This window comes from Caloenas nicobarica, chromosome 2 (assembly GCF_036013445.1).
Source record: "Caloenas nicobarica isolate bCalNic1 chromosome 2, bCalNic1.hap1, whole genome shotgun sequence".
Classification (NCBI taxonomy): domain Eukaryota; kingdom Metazoa; phylum Chordata; class Aves; order Columbiformes; family Columbidae; genus Caloenas; species Caloenas nicobarica.
Window position 1 is genome coordinate 25,674,372 of NC_088246.1, and position 26,662 is coordinate 25,701,033.

General features: G+C 39.2%; 1 protein-coding gene across 1 annotated transcript in view; it reads right to left on the reverse strand.

The window, feature by feature from the left end:
• CDK6 (cyclin dependent kinase 6) overlaps positions 1-26,662 on the reverse strand; it is a 130,500-nt gene that overhangs the window by 60,628 nt on the left and 43,210 nt on the right. The window contains exon 4 of the mRNA XM_065628307.1: positions 12,625-12,792. Coding sequence (XP_065484379.1) covers positions 12,625-12,792 — 168 coding nt within the window. The remainder of the gene's footprint in view (positions 1-12,624; positions 12,793-26,662) is intronic.

Sequence of the window (26,662 nt, forward strand, 5' to 3'; positions counted from 1 at the left end):
CTCTTATATAAATGACAGTGAAGATACTGTAGATATTTAAGCATCTCTAAATGTTTGGGTTTTGTTGAGTGGTGTAAGTTCTTTCCATACTACTGAGATCATAATCTAAATCTGTGGCGTCAATATTGGCATGGAACCATAAGCTCTAGAATTTGTGCCCAGTATGAGCCAAAAAGGGTTTTGAAAGGGTTTTGAAAAGTGATAGGTGAAGGGAGAAGAACTTGTAACAACCATTTCCAACACTGAAAATCAAAAATTAAAAAGTCTTTTTCCACTTGTACAGCTTTTCACCTGAAATGATTTTGTGATGTTGGTCAATCATAGAATCATAGAATGGTTTGGGTTGGAATGGGCCTTAAAGATCATCTAGTTCCAACACTGCTGCTGTGGGCAGGGACATTTTCCACTAGACCAGGTTGCTCAAAGCCCCATCCAGCTTGGCCTTGAACACTTCCAGGGATGGGGCATCGACAACTTCTCTGGGCAGCCTGTTCCAGTGCATAGACTTTCTGTATTAGGAACACAGTTGGGTGGCTGTTGAGTTGACAGTTCTGTACAGCGGCAAGTTTCTTGTCTTTAGTGGAAACTCTGCCATTCACAGATTGTGTGCGCAAGGTAAAAGACCTCTTTTGGAAGCATCTCACGATCCACTAGGCATTCTTCCTCCTGTTCTGCAGAACAGAATATATGTATTTTCAGATGATTTGTGCTAGGAATAAGGCTGTTAAAAATGCTGAGTTTCTTCCAAAACCAGGTCATTTACCTTAAGTACAGCAGATGAATCTCTGCAGAATAGGAAAAAGAAATACTGTGGACTGCCTTTTCTGCTAGCTACTCAACTTGTCCCAGCCAAAGACCTCTTGCTCTGAATTGCCTCCAAAGTTTTTCAGATAGTTAGTATACTTTCCCCCACCCTGCGGACCCACTTGATACTATCAACAGTCAAGGTGAAAAACAAGTACTACAGCATTAAGGGTACTATTTATTCGTTGCAACAAACAATAATTCTTTTTAAGTTAAAGGTATTGAATTTGGATGTTAATAGCCATACAAAATATGGTGCTGTCATTTTCTTCTGCATCATAGCTAAGGGTAAAGCCCAAGAACTAGCTGAAGGCACATCTCTGTCTCTACATATTTCTTCAAAATTTACTTCTTCTTTCCTGCTGCTCAGCAATGAACTGGCTATTTAGATGGCAGGTTTCTGTGCTTACAATCTTGCATGGGGCCCACATGGTATTATACAACTTATATCTCTGCTAAATTATAAAAAAGAATATCTCCTGCTTTCTAAGAAGCAGAACCTGATCTGGTTGAAGATGTCCCTGCTCATTGCAGGGGGCTGGACTAGATGAGCTTTGAAGGTCCCTTCCAACCCAAACTATTCTATGATTCTATCACAAGAAGAAAGTCCCTACTATTGTTATTCCTCCTATAAATCTACAATATGACCTTAGAATAAAATCGGCATGAACTTGCAGGTATTTTTTTCCCTCCTTTTTTGCATCAGAATTTTCTTCTGTATCTATGCTTACTAGATTCATTGCTCATGTTTTGTAATGGGAGGGTTGTTTTTGTTTTGTTTTCTTTTCTTTTCTTTTCTTTTTTATCATCTGCTTTTTGTCACTTAGGCTCAGCAAATGATCAAAAATCTGACCCTGTTTCAAATAAATCTGAACTTTAAAAGCAAAAACGTACAGAGTCTTCAAATAGTATGCAGTCATTCCTCTTTTTTTGTTCTTTACTGTAAAGCTGCTACAAGATGTCTACGGCATTATGATAGTTGCCCTGGAGAGAAGAACTTGCTGTCTGCAAACCAATTGCCTACAAATCAGTTCTTCCATGTTAATCACAAGTTTGAAGGGTGTTTTCATAGACTGTGTCTGTAAAACAATTTTGCCTTGCATTCATTACAGAGATAGCAAAATCCAAGGCAATCATTAGTTTATCTGCTACTTTAGCTGTTCTGATTTGCACTTGAATTCTACAGACTCCATTTTCAAATTATTTTTTTCCAGTTTTGCAACAGACAACATCTGTGTGCATTTCAGAACAATTAGAAGTTCTATTTCCAAAGCTCCTGCTTAAGTTTTTTTAGCATGTTTCATCCAGTAACTAATTTATGACCTTTCTGCACATTTCATAGAGACAGTTATACATTTTAATAAACCAGTTTTGACTACTGCTACTCATTCGTCTCACCAAAATAAAAACTCAAACCACTGCTTGTACCTCCAAAGTCTGACTTTCAGTCTGGAGGAACTTCATAAACTATATCGGGAGTTTTTGATATATATTAATACATCCTGTCTGGTTTTGTATTTTTGAAAACCAATCTGCAGTCATCATTCATGACAGTTATATTTAACTGAATTGTCTTTTAATTTTGGCACTGATGTCAATTTGTTCTTGTTTTATAAACCAAATATAATATTTTTTCTACTTACCTACAAATGCAAGTTACCAGATCAGAATCTCCTTTTCCACTGTCCATTAAACATAGAACTGTTTTCCTAGAGTTTCAGACAAGCAGATTCTGTGGTAGCTCTATCATCTGATTCCTTTCAGTAATAAAATATTCAACTTCCACAGCAAGTCTTACAGATCCCCAGAATGCCTTTGGCTTGCTTGCTTTACTTTGACTACCAAACCCAATCACCGCTAACGTGTCTTGTCAGGCTCTGTGGCATCTCCATGTTGTACGAATGCAAGTGTCCTCAGGCGTGCCTCTCTTCCCCTATCTAGCTTTTTGTAGTATCCAAGCCCACTCACATGGATGGCTGTCCTCCACATATATACCATGGCCTTATAGCAGATCTGAACAGCTGACTCTGAGTACAAATTCTGAAGCACCATCAGAGCTGGGCTACCTAGAAAGGTGACTAGAAGTGCTCCTTTCTGCTCCTTTTCCTCGCCATTCATCTAGGGTACAATGCTGAAGTCAGCTGCCCTGGGATTTTCAGTAAGTGTTTCTGTTACTCGAGCTGGGAAAATGTAAGTCTGCAGGACGCACACTAAGTGAAAAAAAACCAACCAAAAAAACCAGTCTCCCGACAGGTTCATTTTTACATCCAGGCGTTCACTTTACTTCCACAGTAGCCTATGTTTCTGCATACTTTCACATGCTGATTTTTCAGCACAAGTGCTTGTTGCAGGTTATTTCTGTTAGCCAGTTCCAAATTTATCCAAACTTTTCTGGCGTCCCCTGTTTCATGGAAAGCTTCCTGATTGGGTTTTCAGCAGTCAAGATGGTTGTTGTTCACTAATGTGACTTGCTAGATTAATCCCATTTCCAGATGGGGAACGTTGCAATCAGACTTCCCACTCCATCTGGACTTTTTCAACTTGCTGTCCCAACAAAGATTCAATTTTTGCCTTCACATCATCCTTCACCCCTATTTGGGAAACTTCCAGGTTGTCTTTTAGCTTCTTTAGTGAAGTGTCTCTCTGTTTTATATCTCATTTTAATTCTTCGCGCTCTCATGCTAGCCTTTATTTTAACTTCAGGATCCTTTGGTTTATGAGACCATCTCCACTATTTGCTTCATCTCATCTTAATAAAGCTAAGTAGCTCACCATTTCTTTCTTTGGAATTTTGCTCTTACATTTATGCCAATCCTTCCGACCTGCCGAAGCTGTTTCCTTTCAGGCTAGAGCTCATGAAGTGCATCTCTTTATCAAAGTTGACTATATAATGCACACGAAATCTTGAAGGGGCAAATACAGAGATATAGAACTGGAATGGACTGCCTCAGTCATTGGGATTTGTCAACTGCATCACAGACATTCATCAAGCTCTGTCCCAAAATCATTTATATTTCTTGCCTGAATTAGCCCTACTGTACGCTACTTCAGAATCTCACTACTTGTTTTCTAACTTCCTGTCTAAAGTTATTTAAGCTCAGTTTAAACTAACTAGTTCTCATGCCACCACTGTTTTTTTATCTCACTTTCTCCCTCTCCGGCTTCTTCCTGATGTTTTTTAGACATCAACTGTATCTACTGTCATGATTCAATTTGTTAAATTATGTCAGGTTCTTCTTGCTTTGCAGAAAATAGTGTCCCCCTTCCCTGATTATTAAACAGAATTTTGGCCTCTCTTGTGCCTGTTCCTGCCCGAAATTCTCTCTCAACCACACAGAAGCAGAACAGCTCCATTTGCTCTTTTCACGCATCTAAAGAGTGACTCATAGCCTGCCTGTGATCTTTGCAGCTTTTTACCAGGCTATTTGTAAGATCCCCAAAACTGAGGAATTCACCTTATAGCTCAGTAATTCTTTTAGCATAATACATTTTCCTCTGGATTTATCCACTTAATTCTAGAAGACGGCAAGTCTAGAGAAATCAGTTTAATTCATTGGTGCCCTATAATTTACTGAAATCTGGATAATCTAGGACTACTACACTTCCACTGTTGATCGAATTAATGATCTTTTCATGTTTTGCAGAGGTGAATGTATACAGCAAGATTTAACTGATTTCTCTAATGCAGGAAGCCAGCTACAGGGCCTTGGCCATCTGCTACCATTCAGCATATAATAACAAAGAATATAATGGAGTTAAATTAAGAATGGGAAATTGAAGGCTGGACATCAAGGAAACTTTCTGAGAGTGATTATATAGAGGTTTTGGAACAGGCTCCCAAGGGAAGCGATGGAATCCCTCTTTCTTGGCACATTTAAAGTTAACATCAGCAAAACATTAGAAATGACATAACATAGAACAATCCTGCCTGATTCGGTAAATGACTGGATGATTTCATGTCTCTTCTGCTTTTGAGTTCTAGAATTTCATGCCAGCAACACTGAACAAGTATTAAATATTGTTAGGCTAAGAGAAATTCCCTCAGGTGTACCTGTATGAGGCAATTTTCAGTTAGAAATACCTTCTACAGCAGGACTTGGGCCAGTGCACTGAGAAAATTTCAAGATACTTCCCTGCCACTGTAAAAATGTGTCAGCAACTCATTTTTATTATATATTAAGCCCTAAGAGCATTTCCGTCAGGAGCGTACAGACGCCTGTCTTCACTCTGGAATAGCACGAGCTCCACGGAGGAAGGCTATTTTCTCAGCTCTTCTTCCTTTCCCTATCTCACATTCAAGTACCGAACAGGCCCATGCCTGCCTACCCTGTGTGCTCCGATAAGAGTATAACCTGAGGTCGTGTTTCAGTGTTTCAGGATGGTTTGAAATTATGTGGGAACAGTTTTGTAAATACAGGGAGAGACCTTGTCAAACAATCAAATTGTTTTTACAATCCAACCCACTCAATTATCTCTGGGAGTAGATGTAAAAACAGACCCGCTTAAATCAACAGAAAAATAGTACAAAGAAGATGTAAATCACTGGGTGGGGGAAAGGCACTACATATTTTTATATCTGAAAACAGAAGATAGAAGGTCACACAATAGCAGGATGCTCTTTTATAGTATAGATAAAATACACAGTAGTGATTTTCTGTCCTTCCCCTGTTTACATCCCCCCACACCATTTTTTAACATATTAACTACAGCTTGTTCCATATAAATTCAGTCCTTCTACATCCTAAAATCCCTTCACCAGATATTTGTATGAAAACTGTAAGTCAGTACTGTACCATTGCTAATATTTACTGTATCTTCTTAAGTGAAAGAGAAGGAAGAGAAGAGAAGGGAAGAGAAGAGAAAGAAGAGAAGAGAAGAGAAGAGAAGAGAAGAGAAGAGAAGAGAAGAGAAGAGAAGAGAAGAGAAGAGAAGAGAAGAGAAGAGAAGAGAAGAGAAGAGAAAAAAGAACTTTTCATTTTTTCTTCATGTCAACACGTGAAGGCCTATTTGCACTGAGTACATTTTTCCTGCACCAATGGAACTGTACTGCTGCAAAATAATAACAAATTTCACCCAGAGGTGAGAGGGGAATGCCTCGCAAAAGCAGAATTAAGAGGAAACTAAGTAAAATTATCAGGTGTCAGATTTAAAACAAAATAAAGAGCTTTACTTACAGTAAGGAAGTTAACTGCAACCCAAAGTACAAATGGTTCAAAAAGTAAGTAGATTGAATTATGGAGGATGGGCACTTCAGTAATTGTTATAGACAATGATCCAGATGCAATCTCCAGCATTGGAATTTGCTAAATTTCTGATTGCTGGAAGTTGGTTCTTATTCTCCTTCCTAAGCATCCTCTCTTGGACATTATCCTTTGACAGTGAGCACAGTCAAACTTTGGTCCAGCCCAGCAGAAAAATCCATTGTTCTTCTATGAACTCTGCTTGGGGTTGCACCTTTTTTCCCTTTTTCCACCAGCACAAGGTAAATTTATTCTTCAAGGTTGCACTGGTGCAGCTGCAGGGCTGCAAAACATGCTCAGCTCATGTGGACAAATTCTGTAATTCATATGATATATATTCTAATGTTTGCAGCTCTGAAAAGGAGTTTTCTGGCAGAGAAAACATTCTCATGTGGAGCCAATTTGCTTGTTTACTGTGAAATAATTTACTTTCTTTGAAAGATTAAAAGATAGGCTTTTTATGGTTCATGATAAACCTGGGCCTGAATCAGAGCAGAGGGTTGCATTCCCTGCATTCCTGACAGGTCTCAAGGGTGAGTTGTGGCATCAGCTGCAGAGGAGCAGCACAGAACCCTGAACCCAGGCCTTGGCATTGAGGGGTAAAAAATACTTCAAACATTGATACAGATACCCTTAGAAGTTTCCTTAAAGTTGGATACAGTAACAGCCTTAAATGAACCAGTAACTGGTTCATCTAACGTCTTCAAAACAGCGCAAGTCAGCATGAGTTGCGAGGTTTTGAAAAACATTTCCATCTTTGAGTTAGTTTAGTTATTTGAGTCCTCAGCTGAAGACTTCAGATGTGGTTTCATAACTGACTCCAACAAATCTAAGACTGTGGTGCCTAGGGAGTGGATGACCCCATCTTTCTTCTCACACCCCCCCGTGTGCCCGTGCTTTCACTCACATGGCCGTGCAGTGATTTGCATCTGCTAATCCACCTGAGAATGAATAACTACTTTTTATGGGCCTCATTTTCAGGTGGACTGCAAGGGCGTGACCACTAATGCCGAGGCAAGGGAAGCGATGGGAGCGTGCAGTCGAAAGCAGGACCATCCTTTTGGCAGCAGCGGAAAAGTCACATCTACTTATGCTGACCGTGAAACAGCACCCTTAGAGTATTACCTCTAGGATGTGCTTCTAAAAATAACAACCTTGTCATAAATCCTCTGTCTTTCTATGAGAGCAGCTAGTACTGCCCTTCCAGACAAGTCTTAAAAACGTTGAAGTTTCTTATGATAGGCAATAAAAATTAACAGTCAGTTTTGAAAACGATCTTCTATGATCATCATGCAAATGAATAAAATCAACTTATATTCTAATTTCCTAACTTTGCCCACAGGTATTTCTGTATTGCCCTTGGATACTATTGTGACAATAAGCAATATGTTTTTTTCGTTGTTATTTTCATATAAATCTGAGCCTTCTTCGTGAAGATCTGATCTGAGTGAAGTCAACATAAACATACATTGAAATGTTTTTAGTCAGCTGCAGACTTTACTGTCTACGTGCTGACAATGACACTTGCTCTTACGATGGCTCTGGAGATAAATGACTCATTTTATGCGATGGAAATAACTTTCCTATAGAGCGTTTGGGAGGATGCAATAAAGATTCCTTCAGCTTTCCAGATGTTAAAATATCAGAGAAATTCATTTGTTTCTTCACAAAGCCAGATACATGGACTTTTTACGCAGAACTCTGGGTTAGTAAAGAAGACAGATTTTCCTTAAATAAGCCAACCAATTTAATCATACTTCATTCCTAAATAGCCTTTCAGCAGCAGCACTGACAAGCTCAACAACACATACTTTGATCCTCTGGATGTCTGTCGGTGACTCATTTTCCTTTTCAGGGACATTGGGTGGACTGGAGAAATGCACCGTGAATAAAGAACTGGAGACTGGGGCTCAGATCTAAGGTGATGAGCTTCTTCACAACACTGAAGGCTCAGTGCATACTGACACAATGTTACTTCAGAGGGAGGAAGATTTATGCTCTTACCAAATTATGTAAGAGACAAAATCTAGTGTCACTGTACTGATTCCCTTAGGCCACTCTTTAACACAGCCCAGATGTTGAGTTTGATTCACCAGAGGTGTGTGTTTGATTAATCTCCATAGGTCTGCTCTTAGGTTTGACATTAACTGCAAGCTTTAAATCAATCACTGAATCAGGCCCATTTAGGGTTACCCAAAGCCCCTCAGGTTAAAGCTGAACTGCAACAGGCTCCAGGTCTGCTGGAACACACCCAACATAGGAATGGACTCTGCAGGGTATATTACACACAAATAAATATGGGGATTTGGGGAAGTATAGTATCAGGAAGAGGTGGCCATAGAAAAAAAAGGGGCAAAAAAAACCCCAAACAAGGCAAAGCAAAACAAAGTTCTTTGACTGTGCTCTCAACTATTGTATTAGCTCAGACAAGAATTTACATTCACATTATTTACTATCAGCTGGCATTTATTAGAAAATTACAATGCAACAGTGTGCAGAAAAGAGGAAAGTACTCATTCCTCTTTGGAAGAGGGTTTTTCTAACTTTTGTTGTTGTTTTTGTTGCTGTAACTAATTTATATATTTATTTTTACAAAGTAAACCCAGTTAGTGAAAATTATTTTATGCTCGCCTGCTACTATACCAACAAAATGAAATCCAAGTTCCTGCATGATGTGACATGTAAACCATTTGTGCTGAAATGACTGCCAGAAATGGATGGAAAGTTTTTATCCCAAAGAAACACCAAAATAAAATGCTAGTATAAGCTAAAATTATTCACTGACAGTAACTGCAGGATTTTTTGTGTCTTCTCTTTTTAATCATCAGTTTAGCTGAGTCTAATATTCAACAACTTAAAGCATCAGCAGAGAAAGTGATATGTTTTCCCTTCTGATGTTCAATAAATCTGAAAACGAGTTGTGTTTGTTTGTTTGTTTGTTTTAAAAGGAAGACATAAAACAATTTTATTTGCATTTCATGGGAAAAAAACCCCATCAGTAGTGCTGCCATCTAAGGTAAAGCACACATGTTTTCAAAGAAAGCATTATGAGTGTGTTGCAAACATATTTTGCCAGTTTCACAGAGATCCTGATGCAGGTCAGGTTTTAAAAGCCGGACAGTCTCAGCTCCACCTAGATGCTGTGATCACAACTGCGTGCGCTTATCTCAGCATTCTCGTGTGCCATGATTGAGCTTCATTTCCTTTCCTCAAGGCAGTTAGAACTCAACAAAAATAGATAAATGCTTTATTTCTTTTTCATAATATAACTTCAGATCATTGAGACAGCCACTTGCTCCTTTGCTCAGAGAAAGTTAGAACCGCATGCCCTTTTTTCCACACCAGGAAAAAAAGTGGCAGTTCAATAGCTTTTGCTATCAAACTCTAAAATTACAGTCACATCAGTCTACATCCTCTGCCCTACAGAGCTTCTCTGTTATCACAAAGCCTATTCAAAATTTCCCCAAGGGCCAAGACCAACACTTGAAAAAGAGTCTAACTTTGTATGAAACCAAAAGCGTGCCCTGTTACCCACCATCTGAGATCCCCTGCCCGACCTCATTCTTTCTGGTCCTGTTATTTCAGACCTGTATCAGTTCTCAGTCTGATCACAGCTGGGAGTAGTGATCTCCACCCTGCCCCCCCAAGCCTGCGTAACATTACTTTGAATCTTTTATTCATTCACTGACGGAAATATCAAGAGGTTTCTTTAAATGACAGCAATATGCCCAGGCGACTGATCTGCCAGAAGGACTCTTTAATATTGTGGAAATAACCGGCTATCAGAGAGAGATTGCTTTGAAGTTACCATTTGCAGCACCCAGAGTACTTGGGGTGGACCGGTTTTTACTGGATTATTCTCATGGCAAGCTTTTTTTATCCCATCTGAAGAGTTTCTTTGTAGGCAATGAATGAAGATGCATCTTAGGAATGATCTGATACTTCAAAAGATGATTCTTGTAGTATATCTTGCAGCAAGCTTCTCTTTTGAAGGAAATGCTGCAAAGCCCTTGTATCGATCAGAATGATAGTGCACGCAATGTGCCTTTTATCACTGGGCTGTGTGCACTATCACTTTTTAATATAAGTCCAAAGGAAATCCTCACAAGCTAGGGCTTTTATTAATTGACATATGTGTAGATACATGTTGTCTTTTATAGTGCAACATTTTTTCTGCAAACACTTCAAAACAAAGCTGGTCCTGCTGAAATCAATGAAAGTTTACTCACTGCCTGCTGAAGAACTGCAATTTAGACTATTTTGGGAACAGTAAAGTCAAGAATATCTGCACGTTTAAAAACCAGAAGGTTTTTTTTTTTAAAAAAGTTTTGTTTCCTGTACTGAGTTTTAATGGAGGAAAAAAAAAAAGAATCTGCACACCAAAGCAGCTAGTCAAAGATAAAAGTTACATTCAGAAAAGGAAAACTGATGGCCCGTGTCAGCTAGTACAGCTTCTAACCAGCAGTCAGTCTGTAGGAGCAATGAAGACTGACATTTAAAACCATACCACATTATCACATTGTGAGCAACACTCCCATTTAGGTTTCTATATACCCAGACAAAAGTTGATTTTGAAGGTGGTAAACACAAGCTTTTTTAAAACCAAGCAATTTTTAACTTAAAACACTCATGTTCATAGCTTTTTTTAAAGTAAGAAAATAATGATACAGCAAGCTCTAGTTGTGAAAGCCGTTATGCACCCCATACCCATATATTTTATTTGTCATCGGTCACTGAATAATTCAATTATTTTAATACTCTTTAGCATAGCTGCAACGAGAATTGAATACCTGTGTGAACACAGTACTAACCTGCATGTGGACAAGCCTTAGTCTGAACAACTCTTGTTCACAGCAGTGCTAAGGGTACTGGCTAATGGGCCTTGAAACACAATTTCTAGCACACAGGTATTAGATACTTGAGCATATGTACATCCTTCACATCGCAGTTCTGGCAATGTTCTCTCTTACAAGCAGGTCTTGCTATGTTTTTGCCTCAGTAGATGCACTCTATTTCTGGGTCTTTTGACCTTCCTTCCTATACAGGCTACATGATCACAGACAAATTCCTGCTCAGTTCTTTAGTTATTTTTTCCTATTTTTACACAGAATTTTTAAAAAATGCCCTGTTGGAAGCTTTACAACGCTCTGCAATTTTAGCTTTATGGATCATAGAAATACTCATTGAAGCTGCTACTGACTGATTATTGGGAAATGAAAAATCACAGCAGTTCAGGAACAACCTTTCTCTCCTTCTCTTCAAAGCTCTGTTTTGAGTTACAACATGATCAGTCCTCACTGACCTCAGCAGGGAGATCCTTTCAGCTTTGGATTCAGGCTACATCTTACAGACAATGAAAAAAGCCAGCCCCAAAACACAAGTTTACATATGCTTTATGCGATGATGATACTTTCCTGTGTTTAGCAAGATGATATCATTTTCCGTTGCTTCCTGCCTTCATTCACACTGAAGTCAGAACTCAGGATGTCATAGTTACATCATACAACAATGGTAAGACTCTTACAGTAACTAATAATAACAAAAGATTGCTTTTTATCAATGTGAGCCAGGCTAATTTCTATAGTACAGTGTAAAACGCAAAGTGGACTCCTTTCAGTTTCTTTTCTCAGCAGTTCTCCCTCTCCTCTCTTTAGCGTAAGTGACACTGCCATGGCAGTTGTGATATTCAGAATAGAAAATGGAAACAAAAAAGCTCATGTGCAGGCAACAAAACCAAATGACACCCACCATGCATGCAGCATGGTTAGTCTTGAGTGCACTTCAGAGATGCTGTTCCAAGCCAACAGCAGCTGATTCTGAGGGCAGGGCCAGTAAGCGTGGAAATAGAGTCAAAAAGAGAGGAGCTGGCAGGGCTTCCCTACCACCATTAACGCAGGAGAGGGCCAGACTTTCTGGGAATGAGCTCGTGTCTGAACCAAGGACAACCAGGAGAGCTCCTGGGAGAGGGGCAACAACGGCAGGGGACCTAGAGATACTGGAGGTGCTCTTTAACAGTTGGCTTGGGAAGTGGCTGTGATTTTGCCTGCCACGTCCACCTGAGCTGCTTCCAGCACAGCCCTATTTGAAATCATTCAGTAACATGGGAGCAAACATGAGCCCATATTCAGAGAGATGGCAAATCAGAGGCATGACAGTGTGGCATTTCCACAAGTATCTGTGTATTTTTTCAGGCAAGAGCCTGGCGATCAGCAAGAGTTTTATCTTTAAATAAGTACTTCAGAAACTTTCACCCTACCTGTCTGGCTTCACGTACAAAACAAGTCATTATCGCAACAGAAGCTGGACTGATGGAGTTTCAGAAAACTAGCACATACCTATCCTTCAGTAGTCAGACATTATTTAATTTAAAACTAGTAATCTCTAATTGATTACTTTTATGAAGTAACCACAACTTCAATCCTAGCTGGAATGCAATTGTTTTTGGTGACGCAAGTAACTTCAATTGCAGAAATGGTTTTAGAAACAGTGTTATAATATGGGATAAAAACCCAGGAACATCAAGACCAAAGCACATTGAAATGCTGCACTGAAAGAAAAACAAAAACCTCCAGAAACTTACCACTGAGGTAAGAGCCATCTGAAAACTGTAGATCCGTGCAAGGCCAAAGTCAGCTAACTTTATCTGCCCGCTGCTGGTTACAAGGATATTTTGGGGTTTCAGGTCCCGATGCACTACACGATGTGAATGCAGAAAATCCAGTCCCCGAAACAGCTGAAGCATCATATCCTAAATATAAAAAAGAAATCAATATGCAATTATCAAGACAAAGTGGCAAACAAGTAAGCTCCCTGTCATAATCTGCAAAACTAATTTAATAAATATTGACTTAAATATGTGCACAGGAGATAGAAACACCTATGAATATAAAAGGGGCAGAATGTTGCTAGAACCAGCTGACTTAAACAGGTGTACTTATCAAGTTGATGTATTGGTTCTAGTTGAATTATTTGAGGGTCATGGATAGAAGTATAAAGAGTGGTCAACATATTTAAAAGAAATAGCAAAAGTATGTCTGTAAATCCCAGACAACTTCAAAAGAATGCTTTCTAATTAAGGGAAATACATATCAGCTCTTTGCTCTTAACTTTAAACCACATACCACTTTGCATCTTACAAGTTTATGCTTTGTCCTGCCCCAGTGGGCATTCAATTCAACAGGCACAAGGATCTGTTTCAATCAGAAAAGCTCTTTAAATGACAACTTTGTCAGAATTTAATGTTATAGAGGGAAAACGTTTAGCTGGCAAAACCTGTTGTATACATTTTACTGAATAGGACAGAAACTACCTTTAGAACAAAGTTTAGCACTACATCAGTGTAATAACCATAACTAACAGTTCTCATTTTGCTTTCTGTTTTGTTATAGTGATGCAATCTTCTATGACATTTCCACAGCTGAAGAAACTATTTCATCTGTACACATGTTTTCACATTAATCTTAGTAATGCGAAAGGAATGAACCAACAGACTCAAAACTAAATACTAGAAATCCCCTGAATTCCAATTTAGAAGGATACTGTCAACTTGAAAATTATATTTGCAAAACAGGCAGTTACGAGAAGGTGCTGCAACAAGTAAGAAATAAAAGAAATAAAGAAAAAGTTTATTTTCTGTATGCACTTGACTTGAGCTCATGCATGTCCAGCTCTGTGTTTGCTGGTGACATATGCCCTTTCCATAAGCCACGCAGCACAGTGTCCACCAGTCCTGTCATTAGCAATCAAAATTATTTTGAAGAGGTGGATGGCATGAAATATGAGAATAGGGAAAAAGGACAAATTGAAATTGGTTGCTTTTGTTGTCTCTATGGACTTAGGCATTTTTCAACTAAATATTCAAGGCACAATATTAAAAGGAATGGTATCTGAAAATGGGTTTAAAAATAGCTCACAAAGTAATCACTTTTTATTTGAAGACCCTGATGATGGAGATATTATCATGGAACTATGGATGCTGTGAGAGCATTTAATTATTATCATCTCTGAAGAACAGTGGTAAACCAAGAACCCCATTCCCTGCTAGCTGATGACTTTTATTCCCTTTGCTTTCCCAGGAAAAACTAAGATCTGATAATTTCAATAACTAGTATAATACGGTTTGCTCCTTAAAACAAATATACAAAGTGTATCGAATCCTCTTGTATTTATATAATTTCCCTTTGCAGTTCAGAAACATGTGGAAGAGCTAGGACTGCAGCTCTGCAGGTTTCGGTCATCAGTAGAATTAACACACATCCTATCTTCTCACTTGGTGCCATCAAATCCCAACAGTTTTTAGATCAGTCTTTCAAATGTAAAGAACACACCAAGAACATTTAAGAGCATGCCTCTTTTTTTTTTTTTTTTTTTTTAATTCCAGGTAGACGTACTATCAGAGAAAATAAGAAAACAATTTAAAGAACTTAAGGATTAGTCAGTAGACCCTGGTGAGTCCCTTTCTGGTGACATTTCTGCATCCTACTCATTTGTCAAGTATGTAAACTCATTCCTGCAGTTACCAAACATATCGAGAGTATTTTTTTCCTACAACTGATGCTGGTTTTGTTCCGACTTTCTTCCTCAAGCTCAGCAAATGCAATCCTGCTCTGCCAGCTGCAAGTTGCAAGCAATGTTTTCAGTTTCTAAATTCAGAGTATTCTTCCAGGCATGGGTAAAAAAGAAACCATTTGAAAAGGGAAACTGGTATATCTCTCCCTCCCCGCACAGGGCTCAAAAGATTAATATCATTTACTGAAGTTCTCTTCACACACAAAAAAATGAGATACGGAGCAAAAAAGTATACCAGGAAAGTGTAAATTTCAAAGGTATTCGAAAGAAGAAGGAAGACTGGGGAAAAAAGTGTTATATTTCCTCTTCCAGGAAATTCAGAGTTAGCCCACATAGGCTATTCTCTAGTACTCATTTTGGACTGTTGATTATGCTCTTTTGCTATCCCTTATTACTTACTATTACATGTGTGAACAGATTTCAGTTCAAAATTATCTTGGAAAAACAGCCCAAAGATTTGTGTATTTAAAGAAGGGCACTTTGATGTAAAAAGACCATTTGTTACTTGTGATTCATTATTGTCCTGTTTTTAAATTCTCAGCCAGTTAGAAAAAGGGCAGAAACCAGAATCCCATTACATAGGCTTATTATTATGCACTTTAAATACCGAATATCAAATTGTGCAGCTCAGAATTTGATATTTGTTTGCACAAACAGATTTTCAATATCAAAGCAGAGAACATTTAAATTATTTTTTATCCATAATGAATGATTAATTTCATGCTGTACATAAGTCTAGTCAAAAACAATTAGGCCTCACTTTTGGAAAATTACTTCATACTCTTAGTCAGCCACTTGCAAGCAACATCAGAATCAGTCTTGGCTGCGTGTTCTCTTTGATACCATAACTAATACCAGAAGACACTAACCTTTGCTCGTAAATTGGATAAGGGCTGTAAACATGCATAAGTCAGATCACTAGCTAATTAAATTGAGATAACTCCACTCATCTGACAGAAGTGCATCCATTTTTATTAGTGATTATTACACAGTATTATCTCAATTACCAAGATCTAGAAATAACTGCAGAAGAGTCTTCATGTGTTTGAAGGATTAGTTTGTTCCATGTCTGCCTTTCCCTGAAAAATCCTCCGTGCTAGCTAGGCATGCCATACTTTGGAATTACAGTTAACAGCATATTTCAAAAGTTAATTGAAAAATTATCAACTCTACTCAACAACAAGAAGATTCATGCCTTAGCAGATTTGAGGAACAAACTCCAGATTAGAGATTTCTGCCATGCTTCTAATATCACAAAACCTATGACGGTTTTTGCCTGAATTAAAGATATATACATTTTTCCTGTGTGATTACTTTCAGTTAATCGTGGCTTTACAATGTTTTCCCTTTTCAGGCTACATTTTCAATACGGTCTATGCACAAATCTATAATATTTATCCATAACTCAATAGAAAACTGAGCTATTTTGGGATGCAATGAACAAATACACGTTCCTTAGAGGCAAATATGTACCTTTAGTTTTATAAAAGTCTCATAATGGAAACAGGAGCAAAATTTTTTATGGAAATGCCCCATCTTTTGCATGTTCCACCATCTATGGTACCGCTGATGGCATTGCTCAGTCTGGTATTTATTGAGTTTATCAGCACTGAATGTGAGGACCAAATTACCATGAACTTTTCAAGCAATACCATATTATGTCATGAGTCTCAGTAACATACAGAAATATGTACTGCATAGTCTGCCTTTCGTGTCAGCAAGGATGGGGACAGGCTTAGGTTTGGCTGAGGAGCTGCTGTTGCTGCCTCTGCCGCAGGTCGGCTTTGAGGCTCCCGCTTCCCAACGGAGGGGCAGCAGGAACTGAAAGCCTTGATCTCCTACAGACCTTTATCTCCTCCTCATCCTGTCCCCTCTTGACCCTGCGCTTCACTGACCCCTCTTAACGTTCCTCCAGCTTCTGATCTATAAATCTCTTCCAAGCCATTGGTTTTCAAAATACCACTCTGTTCCTTTACAAGTCGCCCATCATCTTGACTTGCAGCTAGAATGTCTGTCAATTGTCTTCAGTAACTTCCTCGCCATTTAAGACCAGCCGGATTCTCTGGGGTACTCTGCCTGCCTAACCCAAAAGAGGATGGCATGGCTGTCGACCAAATAATTCAGGTATCTGTCAAGAGGAGCCACGCTGGAGCAGGCAGAAAGTGTGAGGTGGAAGGAGTGGCAGAGAGAAGCTGCCATGGACAGACCGGAGCCTCCTGCATCCCGTGTCCCTGTGCTGCTCAGGGTGGGGAGAGTCAGGAGTGATGTGGAGCCTGGAAAAAGGCAAGGGAAGGAGTTCTGTGAATGTTCGCCTTTCCCGTCCTGCCTGTCCCCCTTGAATTACTAATTAAATATCTATCTTAATTCGCATTAAGCTAAGTTAATTTTCCCCAAGGTAAGTCTATTTTGCCCGTGATGGTAAATGGTAAGCAACCTCCCTGTCTTATCTCAGGCTACAATCTTTCTTCTTTCTTCTTCTCTTTTATTTTCTGTAGCCATCCTGCTGAGGTGGGGGAAGTGAGTGAGCAGCTGAGTGGGAGTCTGGCTGTTGGGCTAGGCTAACCCATCACCCTGATAAAGGTATAGATGCCAGATTTTGTCTTTGTAAAGGGGGGCACAGTGTGATGCAACCTGAAGGAAAACACTATGAATAATATGTCTTCAGAGAACACGGGCACTCAGCAGTAACAGATACATATGAATGGCTACTCATCATGTGAAGTTCACATATTTCCTTCTTTGACTAGTATGTAAAGAAAGAAAAACCTTTAACCAGGTGCCCCTTGGTTATGGTGACAGGGTTGGTCATGGTGACAGGAGTTCCTAATAGCAGAGAAAATGAGTCTGTGGAAGCCCACAAATATACTGTCGTATCACCAAATAAAAGCGACACAATACAGACTCTTGTCAGCTACAACAGACCCTACATTTGTACTAATGCACAGTGTTTTTATGGCTTTTTTTTTTTTAATTACCTGCCTCTTCCTGCTCAATTTCTGTGCTAACATTTGGTAAAACCCAACAATCCTTTGGAATCTCCTAACATTTCTGCTGCTCCTCTGTGTAGCATCTCACACACCTGTACAACAACCTGCATCCTTCACCCAGAGTTTCTATTTATTTGTAACTCCTCTTTTTGCCAAGCAGAATGGAATGTCCCTATTTTGGACGGCAGGTGTTGGGATACTCATCCTGAACATTTCCTGTAGGAGTGTTTGCGTAAGAGACAACCACAAGTGTAAACAAAGGGGATGAATTTTAGACAGCAACATGTAATGAATCAGTCGAGCTAGTTTGATGAAAAGGCTCGCTGCCTCTCACTGAACAGCAGGACCCTCTCTGAGCAAAAGAGAAGGATGAAGCTTCCTTCGTATCCTACAGGATTTTACAGAACTCATCAAATGGCTTTCATTTTAAAGAGTGTTTTTTAAACATGCTGGAATGAAAGTTTAAAGAGTTTTCACATTCTCTAGGGCCTATTTTTGAAGGAGAATCATTACAGCACTTCTATGGTTATACTTTGTAACAAACAGTCAACATTAATTAATGCCAAAAAAACAATGGCATTCCTGAGGAATTACACAGTACAGATACATGAATAGCAAAAGACATGATTAATGTTGTTACACTGAATCCCAAAGGCATTAGTAATAATGTAGTGACTCCTTGTTAAATGCAGTGCCTCCTTTTTTTTTTTTAAATCTTGTCCTCACACTGGGCTGGGAACCCATCACATCAGTCTATCTAGAATGCCATGACTGTGATGGTGGGGGCAGAGAACCAATTTGCCCCCAGCCTGTGGAGCTGCAGGATGATCTCCACGCAGCTGCTGGGTGCAGCATTTGGGGCACAGTGAGAGGCAGATACATCCCTGCCCCTGTGCCCTTTTCCTTCTTCTCTCAAGAGAAAGCTATTCTGACCCATCTCCCTGCAGGACATTCAGAAAAGGGAGGAGGAGGCTGCGCTCTTTGCCTCTCAGGAGTCATCCATGATCCAACCCCACATACACCCAGGACAGAGAGCTCTAACTGTTCCTTATATTGGGTAACAGTTTATCTCAGAGTAGTCCCGTTGCTTTCCAGGAAAGTATTCAGAGGGTAAGGGCCGTCCCTCAGAAGAGAAGGCTGCTGTGGTATTCCTGTGAATTAACTAGAGGGTACCAAGAGAACGTGAACTTCACAGCAGGTTCAATTTAAATAAGTTCACTGTTTCGATAAGAGAACAATAAATCCAAATGACCCGTTCACTTAGTCGTATTAATCAACCTTACTGTACAAGACAAAATGTTAATTTTCTGTTTGTGGAATAAAATGCTGTGCAGAGAGAAAAATACAGCAAATTCTTTTAGTGTATTATTAGCAGAAGGAAACTAATACATGCCAAGCTTATGCAAGGAATTGGTCTAATAATTGTTCGTGTTTTGTATGTTGCTGCCCCAAAGGTAAACAATTTTTTGAAACTTAATTAACCTTATATATACTTAAATAGGAAGTAAAATATCTCTGTAATTCTTTTTCAATTGTAAAATTATTATGATCATATCAAAGATACTTCAATACACTTCGAGTAGATCAATGGATATTTGAAAATATATTCTGATCAACAGTTTCTAATCTATTTTAAACTACTTTTATAAGAAAGAAAGCACATCCCAGACAGATGAGTCTGGATTATCCAGTTGTTAGGATGAAGAACTCTACAGATGTACACTCACAAATGTATACATCCATTTTAGTGTTTTGAATAATCTTGTTGAAGGTAATGTTATCCATATTAATCCACTACAAAAGTATAAACGCTGAAATGAATATAACTGGGTTTGTTTTGTTTTGTTTTGTTTGTTTGTTTTGTTTGTTGTTGGTTGGTTGGTTGGTTGGTTTTTCCGTGGTTTGTTTTGTTTTTGTTTTTAATGGCTATAATTGTCTGTATAGCAACTTCAAAGATACAATACCTGAAGGACTGGAGTCTCTAAAACACTATTTTGAAGACTGTTTTTGTTGCTCTTGGAAGCAGTAAGGTAATCAAGATTAGAAAGTGGAATACAATAATTAGTCAATCAGTTAATAGTCTGGTATCTAGTAAAACATGCAAATGTCACTATTATGCATGGACCTGCCTGTATATCATGGACATTATATGTCAGTCTCAATCAAAAGTAGAGCAACTGTGCATAAGATTCAGGAAAAATGCAAAATTTTAACTGAATTATAAAGGTCCATGGCAGTCTTTGAAAACGTCTCAGGTTTGACAACGCTATTACATTGCCTTAAGTTTATGATTGAATTTTACATATGTATATAATAGCTTTCACTATACTGAGGCATTATTTTCCTTTTATTGTCTTGCTCCTCTCTGTAGACTGTATTCAATTCACAGCCAGCACAGCAGGTTTAACATGTTCTAGTCCCTTTGCTTAAACTCACCAACTGTCCCAAGTTAGAAAGGAACCACTGAATTTGTATTCCTGCAGGAGATCCTGACCAAGCACATTTTGGAGTGCTCCAAACTCCCCAAACACCAATGCTCACCAGCAGCAAAGGTGACATAAATAAGACTCGATTAAGACAAACAGATGCACCTGATTGTGTTCAAGCAACTCTTCTGAGTAACCTTCTGTCTGCCCTCCATAAAACAGAGACCTGGATTAATATTTTAGAGGTCTTTAAAAGTTTCAGTCTTAGCACGTGTCTGTATTACCAGTATCTTGATACTACCAGATTTTCATACCAGTGTCAGTAGTTCTGAACCAAAGACCACACTCAGTATGTGAAATGTGTACTTAACATCTGTGGGATACATATGTACATACACATGTATCGGCATACGTGGATGCATTAATTTTGGGCAGATCAATATTAATTTGTTTATAGGTCTTTCCACATCAATTTCTCATTTTATATCTCAACATCTGTCAAGTCAGTTCGCAATACAGATCTTTCAAGTTTTGCTTTATCAGCTGCTGTTTTTCATATTTGATGATAAGAATTTGCATGACTGAAAGGAAACCTACACAATTATTCTCCTACTTACTTATTTTCAGTGATTCATTGTACCAAAAATACCTATCAAATTGGAACTACCAGACATGCAAATGAAACACATAACATTTTCTACCTGGCTACTGGTATTTTTTAAGAGAAAATACATGCAAATTAAATGAGAACAGAGGGGAATTTTGTTTTAACAATTTGACAAAAATTGTCAAATGTAGCACTGTTACCAAGACCTCTCCTGACTGTGAAATTTTTACAGCAGATAAGTGTAACTTTATGATTAACAATCTTTTTCACTGCTCAAACCTTTCCACTCTTTGTGTCCAGCAGAAAAAACAATAGAAGGCACAGCTCTGATAGATCTGAGCCTAGATAAGCTAACAAACAGATTTTTCCTGTATCTCTGGATGATATCATCACAGTTTTGTACATCCCCAAATACTTTCTGGGAAACTTATTTTCTTTTATTACAAGTTTTTCGTAAAACTCTATTGGAGACAGTAGTCACAGCACATCCTGGTTTGACAGTTGCTACCCACTCTGTTCTTTTATTCCTCAGACCATCTGAAAAAGAGGTGAGGACTAAAATGAACCAAGAAATCCCCCAAACCTTTACTGGCTCACCTGGTTGGTAAGCCCCATGCAGATGACTTGAAATAGCATCTGTGATTTGCACACATTTGCTCTGAAGCCCCTTCTGGCACACGTCTGGGGGCTGGCACCAGTCAAAATTTGGCATCTCAGCATCACATCAGGTCAAGCTGAATGGCTGGGGCAGAGTTGCAGTTTGAATTCTGGAGTACACTTTCATGTAATTCCAGCTCCTTTAACGGTCATGTTCCTAAACAAGGCAAATCATCCTTCTTTCAACTGATCCTGTGAGCCTCTTCCTTCTGGGGTAAAACCCAGACTTTCACTTGACTAAGTCAATCTGTTCTGGAGCACTGTGTATACTCCCCTATCTCTATCACCTCTCAGTAGAGCTTAGTGCTTTCAGTTTTTAAATAAGATTTTTGATTGTTTCTAATATATTTCCTTCTCTTGTTGTGGGACATCATTGCCATTTCCTCTTCATAAACTTTGCTTCTACATTCCCAAGCTGCATTTTGGGACATCCTAAGCGTATCATCACTTATTGTAATCCTTGTGGAAGCTCTCCTGATGTAATCAGAGAAATTAGTCCACACAGAAAATCCACAAAGCTGGATGTGCCTCCCTTTAACTACTTCAGCATGCTCCTGAGAGGAGTTCACAGAAATCACTTTCTCACTCCTTGCCAGAATCTACGAACTACAAAATCTACAATCTACAAAGTAAATTATCAGCGACTGACGAGCTGATTTTCCTCCAGCACTGCTTACGCTGGTCCTTACAAGACATGGTACCAACAAACAAAACCCCTTCCCTAGAGGAGAACGCTGCTCTATCAGCGTTACAGGTGTTTACCAGCACCTTTGTGACACCGCTGGTCACAATAGCTCTTTTAAATTTACTCAGATTCGGTGAAGGGTTAAAAATATGGCATATGTTGACAGCGACACTCCTCGCTAACAGGAAAGACATGTTGCTGTGGGGCCCAGATCTCGGCTTCTCCTTCCCTGCAGCTGTCTGTGGATAGCAGCTAATTGTATCCACTCGTTTAACCTCGGGGATAACGTCTGGAGGGGACCAAGTGTCACAAGCATACTTTTTTTTTTTTTAACGGTCATTTCCTCTCTGGTGTAACTTGCATGACAGCATGTGACAAGCAGAAATTAATGGGGACACTGCTGTGCCAATACCTCTTGAATTGCTTTGACACTAGCTGCAGGCTGCCTGCTTGGCCACCCAGCCAAGACCTCACATGAAACGTGGCAAGGGGCCCGCAGCTCTATTCGCTAACAAGCCAGCTGGTCAGTGATTAGAAAGCTCAAACAAAGCTGTGCACATACATCAAGAAAAATGCTTTACAATCGGCTTCAGGCTTAGGAGGTAAAGTCTTCTCGGAGAGTAAATCTGTAGATTTATCTGCTGGGGACTGCTTACTTAAGCTAACATTCAGGATAGTGTGGAAGGCCCTGGAAGATGACTGTCCTGCATTGTCACCTGAGCACAAGAAGGGCTTACCTCAGAACAAAGACTAACAACATGCTCAAAATCATGTGCAAACAGCTTAGACCACATGGATTCTGGTCCAGAGGAGCATTTAAATTATGTAAATACGTCGAGATTTATGACAGACTGCTTTTCCTAAAAGTCTATCACCACCTTGGAAACATTATTGACATTTCTGCAGAAATTCTCATTGGATTTGTCTGCAGTGTGCCATCAAGAAGGCTGAGATTTGTTTATATGTTGATACATAACAACAAAGAGTGAGATTTTAGAAGTATCCCAGGGGATTTGGATGACCAGATCTCCTACACCCAAGGAAGCTTTGAACATTTCAGCCAAGACTTTTTTGAAAATCCTTGGCTAGACACGAAGGGCGCAAGACAACTGTTCCTTTAATTTCTCAGCTGTTTTTTTAAACAGTATCCACTAAAAATGCATAGGGTTTTTGTGAAACACCTGCATGGCAATAAGAAAATAAGTTATGCTTTTTTAAAACTGAGAAAAAAGCAGTCAATAGAATCCAACAGGTTAGAAACCCAAACATAATTTAAAATCAATAGGACTTGGGCACATAATTCCTATGGCTCCTTCAAAGGTATGAACTCAGTCCAGAAATTTTTGTTTAATAGAAAACTTGTTTAAAGTTATTATAACACAGGTCTGCTCCATTTCCTGATAGATAAGGAAATATATTTCGTGACATATAGAGATACATTAGAGCTCAAGCCACTGTAAAGGAGGCCAGCAGGATAGGGGAGTCACTTTTATGAATTAGAAACTGGGGTTAATGTAGAGTTTGGACTTTAGGCCTAATTAATTTTGATTGCTTCCATCATGAAAATGTCTAGGAATTCAGCATAGTCATGAAGAGCACTTGCATGCTGAGGAAGAAGATGGCTTCATATTAGGCACAACCAAAGCCCAATGAAGTCACTAGGGCTCTATCCATCAATTTTTGAAGACCTGAGCTGGTCCCACCACTTTTTAATGTTTCCATCCTCCTCCCACAGTCGCTGGAACCAGCAGGACCTTCAGAGAGAGGTAGCCAGCCTTCTCTGAGACAAAAGTGACAGCACAACACCAGGCATCGAAATATAGATATTCTCTAGAGCTAGACACTCTTGTAGTAAATAGTTAAGAGTTTTTATTAAAGATGTGAACACAGAGGATAGTAAGAATACAATCCCTTCCTAGCCTCTCCAGAGAATACATAATGAATAAAGCTCAGTTGTGCACTTTTTAAAAGCCACTTTTCAATAATCGTTTTGCCTGTAATGTACTTGCATGACAGAAGTATCATGATGTTCATCCGTGCTGTACAATGGCTCAACATTGAGGTCGATTAAAACCTGAGCTCCAGTCACAGGAGTTCATTTAACTTTGCTGCTTCTCTTGCTCTGTATTATAAATTCAGCAATACCAGTTAACTGCCTCATGAGTGTTGCAAAGATTAACTGGTTAATGTTTATTAAGTACTCCAAAGATTTAGAATATGCTTTCAGTTAGACAGACACAAAAGCATTCAAGAAAAACAAGGATATATACAAGAGGAAAGATTTCTTGCATATAAGTTATGGATAGGAACAGGCTTCAAGGAGGAGTTGAGAGGGGACAGTGGCCTACTGGAATCAGCTTGGCCAGGACCCCCAGCCCAAGAACTGTACATATAGCCTTGCAACACTATTATAGCTTTGTATGAACTGTCAAAATGGTCTTCGGGATGAGAAACTTTCTGATGCCTTAGCACACCCAAATCAAAATTAGGGGAAAAAAAGGAATTGTTTCTTGGAAGCACTCAGCAGATTGATTTATTCTCAAAATTAATAGCTCTTGAACCAATAGCTTTACAAGGTGAACAGGCAAACACTTAATCCTACAGACAAGGCGCAGAGAAAAGATTTTGCAAGAGGAGTCAAGCAACTGCACAAAGTCTTTTATTTTCACTGAAAGCATGAGAAGTTTGCTGATAGCACCAGACTAGGGGAGAATGGCTGCCCATTCCCTTCCACTTACACGGTCTATCACTTCTCCTTTCTCTTCTGATTTCCTACCTTTGCCTTTACTTCTTTCCTCCCTTCATGTGCCCTGTTGCCCTTTCCTGCCCCATCCCCAGTTCTGACCATTCTCTTCAAGCCTTCACTGCACCCCATCCCACTCAGGTATTTCCCACCACATTCACTCTCAAGCCCTGTGTGGCCCATCTCTACAGGTTGCTTCCTCCCACAGGCCAGGTGATTACTGAGCAAGGTAGATCAGCAGAAGATGCCAGCTATTGACATGCCTCGGGAGCTCATCTCTGGATTTCAGATATAACAAACTCTAACAGGTAGTGATGTGCCTGAGATGTTTGCTGTGGCTGCAGTGGTGGGATATGGTCCCACACATCTGCCGAGTCTCTCTGAAGTGCCGTGGGCCATAGCCCCTCCAGTTCCGAGAAAAATGACACTGATTTACATTAGTGTAAATTAGTGTAAACCTTGCCTTGTTTTCTTTTGAACACTTGACTGGTTCTTAAAAAAAAAGGCATCTTCAAGTCGTGGTGACACAATGAGTGATGAGCCTACTTGTTTCTTAATGTTAGCACAATAGAGAAATATCGGCTCTGCTCTGGGCATGAGGGTGAGGCTTGGGGATGGGGGGAAAGGTGCAACATGAGAGTCAGTAGTCTTCTTGGGAGGGGAGAAGATTGCCTCCAATAGTTCACAGGCACAATATTCTCTCTCTTTCCCCACCTCCCCATATGCTAAACAAAACAAACTCTTCAGAGATTTTTAATAAAAAGCCAAAGGTATGTTAAAAGTTAACTTGTAAAAAGAGCCAATCAATGGAGCAAACTACTTCCATGAAAACGTAGCTTTTGAAAGTGTCACAAATGATGCACGTGACAAATATAGCTTGTGACAAATGTATTGTTGCTTCTCAAAAGGGTAACTTGTGACAAGCAAAAAAGTATGGTATTGATCATGTAAGCCAATTTGGAAAATAAAACTACATGTCTTCTTGTGTATCTTCACTGTAACCATTCATGGAAAACCTATGAGACTAAAAGCAGCCACAATCTAGACAACCTGGAGCACATACATCTGTGCTTTGCTGAATCAGGCCCTAGAAAGACAAGTCTTTTGTTTTCCCTAAAAAAAAAAAGAACCCAAACATTACAAATCATGCAATACAATATCAAACTCTATGTTATTCCAAAATGACAGTCAATTAAGTAGAAACAAACTGCATCTTCAGAAGGGCAAATGAGAGAGGCCAAGGATCACTATCAAAGGACTTCTGTTTTCTTTTGTTTATTAAATAGCAACTGTATTATTTACTGCAGCTTTGGAAGCTAGTGAGCAGCTGGGTGTAACGCATTTCCATGCTGTGTAACCTCTCCTTATGCTTCGTTAGATTCCTTATCAGGACCAGAATAAAAGAAATCTCTCTGTTATGCTTTTCCTGTGGCAAAGGAAAAGACAAGATGATGACTTTCCAGCTCATTTCACTTGTACAACGTTCTCATCAATCACCATGGGGTAGGTCTTTGTTATTTTCATTGAAGGACTGTTCTTAGTTTTCTGTCACAATAAAGCGTGACTCCACTAACTAGCAAATCGAGGTTACCTCCACCACATTTCCAAAAGAACGAGATGCAAACATAAGGCTAAAGCTACTTCTGAAATATTTTCCAAGGCCCCAGTTTCACAAACATAAACCTAAGTTGAATTAGGTCTAAATTCTTTTCATTGAAATGAAGGTTAAAGTCTGAAATACTCAGAGCAGTTGAGGTAAGGAAGCTAAACTAAGCATTTCATCAAGAACCAAAAGTTTTCTGCTTGTTTTGCGACTTTCTGCTCCAGAAACCAAGCAAAGAAACTGTGGTTTATTTTTATTTTAAACTCTCTGTCAAGTATGCATCTCTTTGCAGTTTTGGTTCACTATAGCCCACACAGCTTGGCCTCTATTCTCCTTTTCCTA